This window comes from Rhinoderma darwinii, chromosome 12 (genome assembly GCF_050947455.1).
Source record: "Rhinoderma darwinii isolate aRhiDar2 chromosome 12, aRhiDar2.hap1, whole genome shotgun sequence".
In the NCBI taxonomy this organism is placed as follows: Eukaryota; Metazoa; Chordata; class Amphibia; order Anura; family Rhinodermatidae; genus Rhinoderma; species Rhinoderma darwinii.
The window spans coordinates 13,991,033-13,996,398 of record NC_134698.1 but is presented as its reverse complement, the minus strand read 5'-3'; the positions used below and the strand labels follow the sequence as shown (position 1 = coordinate 13,996,398).

The 5,366-nt window shown below is 40.8% G+C and overlaps 1 protein-coding gene across 1 annotated transcript; it reads left to right on the top strand.

Moving 5' to 3' along the window:
* Positions 1–2,145: 2,145 nt before the first annotated feature.
* Positions 2,146–4,133, top strand: LOC142664400 (germ cell nuclear acidic protein-like). Its single transcript, XM_075843471.1, has 8 exons — positions 2,146–2,217; positions 2,472–2,534; positions 2,744–2,828; positions 2,912–2,951; positions 3,069–3,261; positions 3,347–3,476; positions 3,574–3,781; positions 4,046–4,133. The coding sequence occupies exons 1-8, from the start codon at positions 2,146–2,148 to the stop codon at positions 4,131–4,133; spliced, it is 879 nt and encodes a 292-aa protein (XP_075699586.1).
* The last annotated feature ends 1,233 nt before the right edge of the window (positions 4,134–5,366 follow it).

Here is a 5,366-nt window from a genome sequence, read left to right as displayed (position 1 = left end):
CATTGTATGTGAGTATTTTTAATGTTTATGTATTACAATTTTTTCATGATATGGTGTTACTGTCACTATTGCACTTTATTGATATCCATTATGGTATGTGTTGTACTGTATCTTATGAATTTTTGCTCTTTATTGTATAATTGATATTTTAATTGTAACATTGGGTAATTGAGCTTTGATCCCTATATACATACATATACATATATATATATATGTATGAATATACAGACTATATATAAATATATATACACTACCGTTCAAAAGTTTGGGGTCACCCAGACAATTTTGTGTTTTCCATGAAAACTCACACTTATATTTATCAAATGAGTTGCAAAATGACTAGAAAATATAGTCAAGACATTGACAAGGTTAGAAATAATGATTTTTATTTGAAATAATAATTTTCTCCTTCAAACTTTGCTTTCGTCAAAGAATCCTCCATTTGCAGCAATTACAGCATTGCAGACCTTTGGCATTCTAGCTGTTAATCTGCTGAGGTAATCGGGAGAAATTTCACCCCATGCTTCCAGAAGCCCCTCCCACAAGTTGGATTGGCTTGATGGGCACTTCTTGCGTACCCTACGGTCAAGCTGCTCCCACACCAGCTCTATGGGGTTGAGATCTGGTGACTGCGCTGGCCACTCCATTACAGATAGAATACCAGCTGCCTGCTTCTTCCCTAAATAGTTCTTGCATAATTTGGAGGTGTGCTTTGGGTCATTGTCCTGTTCTAGGATGAAATTGGCTCCAATCAAGCGCTGTCCACAGGGTATGGCATGGCGTTGCAAAATGGAGTGATAGCCTTCCTTATTCAAAATCCCTTTTACCTTGTACAAATCTCCCAATTTAGCAGCACCAAAGCAACCCCAGACCATCACATTACCTCCGCCATGCTTGACAGATGGCGTCAGGCACTCTTCCAGCATCTTTTCAGTTGTTCTGCGTCTCACAAATGTGTGATCCAAACACCTCAAACTTCGATTCGTCTGTCCATAACACTTTTTTCCAATCTTCCTCTGTCCAATGTCTGTGTGCTTTTGCCCATATTAATCTTTTCCTTTTATTAGCCAGTCTCAGATATGGCTTTTTCTTTGCCACTCTGCCCTGAAGGCCTGCATCCCGGAGTCGCCTCTTCACTGTAGATGTTGACACTGGCGTTTTGTGGGTACTATTTAATGTAGCTGCCAGTTGAGGACCTGTGAGGCGTCTATTTCTCAAACTAGAGACTCTAATGTACTTGTCTTGTTGCTCAATTGTGCAGCGGGGCCTCCCACTTCTCTTTCTACTCTGGTTAGAGCCTGTTTGTGCTGTCTTCTGAAGGGCGTAGTACACACCGTTGTAGGAAATCTTCAGTTTCTTGGCAATTTCTCGCATGGAATAGCCTTCATTTCTAAGAACAAGAATAGACTGTCGAGTTTCACATGAAAGCTCTCTTTTTGTAGCCATTTGGAGAGTTTAATCGAACCCACAAATGTAATGCTCCAGATTCTAAACTAGCTCAAATGAAGGTCAGTTTTATAGCTCCTCTAAACAGCAAAACTGTTTACAGCGGTGCTAACATAATTGCACAAGGGTTTTCAAGCAAGTGTTTTCTAATCATCCATTAGCCTTCTAACACAGTTAGCAAACACAATGTACCATTAGAACACTGGAGTGATGGTTGCTGGAAATGGGCCTATATACACCTATGTAGATATTGCATTAAAAACCAGACGTTTGCAGATAGAATAGTCATTTACCACATTAACAATGTATAGAGTGTATTTCTGATTAATTTAATGTTCTCTTCATTGAAAAAAACTGTGCTTTTCTTTCAAAAATAAGGAAATTTCTAAGTGACCCTAAACTTTTGAACGGTAGTGTATATACACACAAAAGAAAGGCATATATATATATATATATATATATATATATACACACACACATACATACATACATACATACATACATATAAACATACACATACATACATACACATTACAGTCCAAAATGTCACTCAAGTCATGATGTCACAGTATCAGTGATTCCACACATGTCATGATGATGTCACAATATGAAGAGATGATAAAAGTTCCAGTTCCGGACACATCCGCTGAGGGTGATAGAATTTGTGGAGAGAGATTTTTGCTTTAGAATTGTGCAAAAATGTTAAATAAGAAGCGCAAACGTTGCTTTATTATAGAATCTGATACAGAGGACGGCGGCAGTGACGACCAGGTGAGTGGCGGCTTTACACAATGTTGTCTATGGCACATTAATATGGTGCATGTAATATAAAGCCGTATTACAGCCACACTCCTAGTATATACAGCCCATTCTCCAGAAAAATCACAGCAATATTCTAGTTTACAAGCTGTGACCGGGGTATAAACGCAGCAACACCAGTGCCAGCTCCATCCTTATACTAGTGCCAGACTGGGGTAACTTGGGGGAAGCAGGGGAAATTATTTAAAAGCCGCCCTTTTATCCAGGAGAATGAGAAGATGTTTTACTTCGTATTTCTATTTGTGATTGAAATTTATGGGATTATAAAGGTAAGATAGTAACTTTTTTTCTTTTTTCCTTCATAGTTATTGGTCAAAAAAAAGTGCCGTGAGATTTTTGAGTCGGACACACAGGACAGCGGCAGTGATGAGAATCTACATCAGGTCGGCGGTCACTTCTCTACAGTATTTAGTTACACTTTTACATTGTTTCTTCTCCTTCATTTTAATTGTTTGGGTCTTATGTTTCGTTATTCCAGTCTCACCCGCCTATTCCAAGGTCTCCAAGTAGCCTTGAGGATGATGATGGTTTCTTTGGTCCTTCCCTGTTACATATAGAGTCAGGTATACAATAAAGATTTTTTTTCTTGATTAGGAAAACTGAATTACTGATAAGTATATGACGCTATTTTTTTTATATTTTCCAGAGCCCAATTCTCCATTCAGCTTTTTGCAGAAGGAGACAAGGTAGAGTATTTCTCTATAAACCATGTTATCTAGTTCATGTTATCTGGTCACTAGGTGGCAGTATAATTACTCTCAGATAAGCTGTTATGTGTGTTTCCATATTGTGTATGTTCTTAGAATATTTCCATTATTAATATGTGAACTTCTATTATGTTTTATTATCAGGAGACAGGAGCGTCCCATCAATAACTGTTTCCTGAGAGACCTGACTTCTCCCAGATCCAAATATGTGACCAATTTCCATCAGAACAAACAGGAGCTGACAAGACGTCTGTACGAGTTCTACAACCAGAGCGTCTTTGACAATCAGGTATACGGTCAGAAAACCTCCGTGTATCATAGATGTAAAGGTGTCTCTGTCATATTTCTAGATTTTCTCCTTCCTTCTTCTGTAGCTTCCTGAACACATGGACATCAGCTGGAATAAAAGGCTGAGAAAAACATGCGGTCGCACCGGCTTCCTTAATAACAATGGGGATCGCAGCGCCATTATCCAACTATCGGACAAAGTCTGCGATTCTGCAGGTCGGTGTCACATCATGGACCATTTCTAGATCTGCTGCTGTGAAATCTTCCAAGTGTCGTTAATACTGATTGTAATTATTTCCTCCTCTGTCTTCAGAACGAGTTAAAAACACATTGATCCATGAGATGTGTCACGCTGCCTGCTGGATCATCGATGGACGAGCGGAGGATTGCCATGGCCGGCTATGGAAGTTCTACTGTGAGGAGGCCAACCTGGCTCACCCTGAGCTGCCACCCATTACACAACACCATGATTATGAGATCCACTACCCGGTGGTCTATGAATGCTCAGGGTGCCAATTCAGGTAAGATGCCATCTGTTATAAAAGCCAACATTGTGTCAAGCAGAGAAAGACCGGACCTGAGGCTGGAGGGGTCATGTTCTAGTATTTCTGCCCTTTTTCTGTAATACTTGAGTATGTATATTGGGTTAGTTACCACCACTGCTTGCTTTACTGTTGTCTGGAGACTAGTCTCTACAGAAAGAATATAAGGGGGTTCCATCATTTATTCTGGATCTGTTTGGGTTTTTAGGATTTGTCTTTAATATAAGCTTTTTCTCCCCCTAGAGTTGGACGATGGACAGAGTCTCTTGACACCGAGAGGTTTTTGTGTGGCTCCTGTCACAACAAGATGGTCCTCGTGACCAAGAACTGAGAAGATCCATCAGTAGCCATCATGCTCCATCATCAGCCAGAATAAAAACCAGCAAAGATGGCAGCACATAGAAGAAGTCATCCAGAAGACCTGTGGAAAGTGACATCTCTATCTTCCACCACAATATGGTCATGTCATATATTTTGGGGCGGCACGGTGGCTCAGTGGTTAGCGCTGTTGCCATGCAGGATCGGGGTCTCGTATACAATCTGACCCAGGACAACATCTGCATGGAGTTTGTATGTTCTCCCCGTGTTTGCGTGGGTTTCCTCCGGGTACTCCGGTTTCCTCCCACACTTAAAAAAATATACTGATAGGTCAAGGATGATGATCCCTGTACAGCGCTAAACTATATGCTGGCGCTATAAAACCAACCACAGGATATAAATCCATCATTAAATAAAACATCTCTTATAAATGACAATTTTTGGTTGTAATGTTGTATGGCGTCAGTAATACAAGAAAATTCCGGACCATAGAATCGTGTGCTAAACTGGAAGAGTCAAAGAGGTTCTGCAGCAGCTGAGACGTGTAATATAACATTGTACGGAGCCACAACCGCTGCTGCTACATCTGCATATACACAAGGAGTTTGATGTCAGTCATTCAGACAACACCTAGAGACTATTACATAGGAACAGATTCTGCCCATTCCCTTCACCCTGGACAAGGAGCGCTCCTGCCGCTGATCTCCCTTGTAGCCGCCATCTTCCTCTGTTGGCAGAGATGGGTTCAGTACCAGGAAGCTGCATGTGGCACTATATGATGGGCACAGCGGCGCTGCTAGACTCTGGAAACATCTTGGACACAATGATGGTAAAGTAAGACATGAACATTAAGTAGCGCCAACATTTTTCCCGATAAACATGAGTCCCGCTGTTTACCAACCACAGAATAATTGGCTCCATCATAAGTATGTAAGGAAGCGGAGGTCCCGGGGCAAGATGGTGAAAGGACCAGGGATCTTTGGCGATATAGGGGGTCATATTTTAACCTTTCTACACCAGTTTTCTGGAGTAGCAAAGTCGCAAAACGGCTAAAAGTCTTTGTCTTTTTGGCCTATTTACACCGCTTTCATCGCTTTCGTAGAAAATGGGCGTGGCTTTCAAAAAGGGGCATGGTTACAGCGGCCTGACACATTTATTATAATTTACATCAGAAAACTGTCATAAAATTTAGTAAAATATATTCCAGGTTCTGGGTGGCGTAAATGTAACTCTATGAAAGGTGGTA

What these genes read in the sequence shown, in the direction of transcription:
- LOC142664400 (XM_075843471.1), top strand. Translation starts at nt 2,146, where the DNA reads ATGTTAAATAAGAAGCGCAAACGTTGCTTTATTATAGAATCTGATACA. An exon ending in CCTGTTACATATAGAGTCAG is followed by an intron (nt 2,829 to 2,911) that starts GTATACAATAAA and finishes TATATTTTCCAG; the next exon opens with AGCCCAATTCTCCATTCAGC. An exon ending in AGAGCGTCTTTGACAATCAG is followed by an intron (nt 3,262 to 3,346) that starts GTATACGGTCAG and finishes CTTCTTCTGTAG; the next exon opens with CTTCCTGAACACATGGACAT.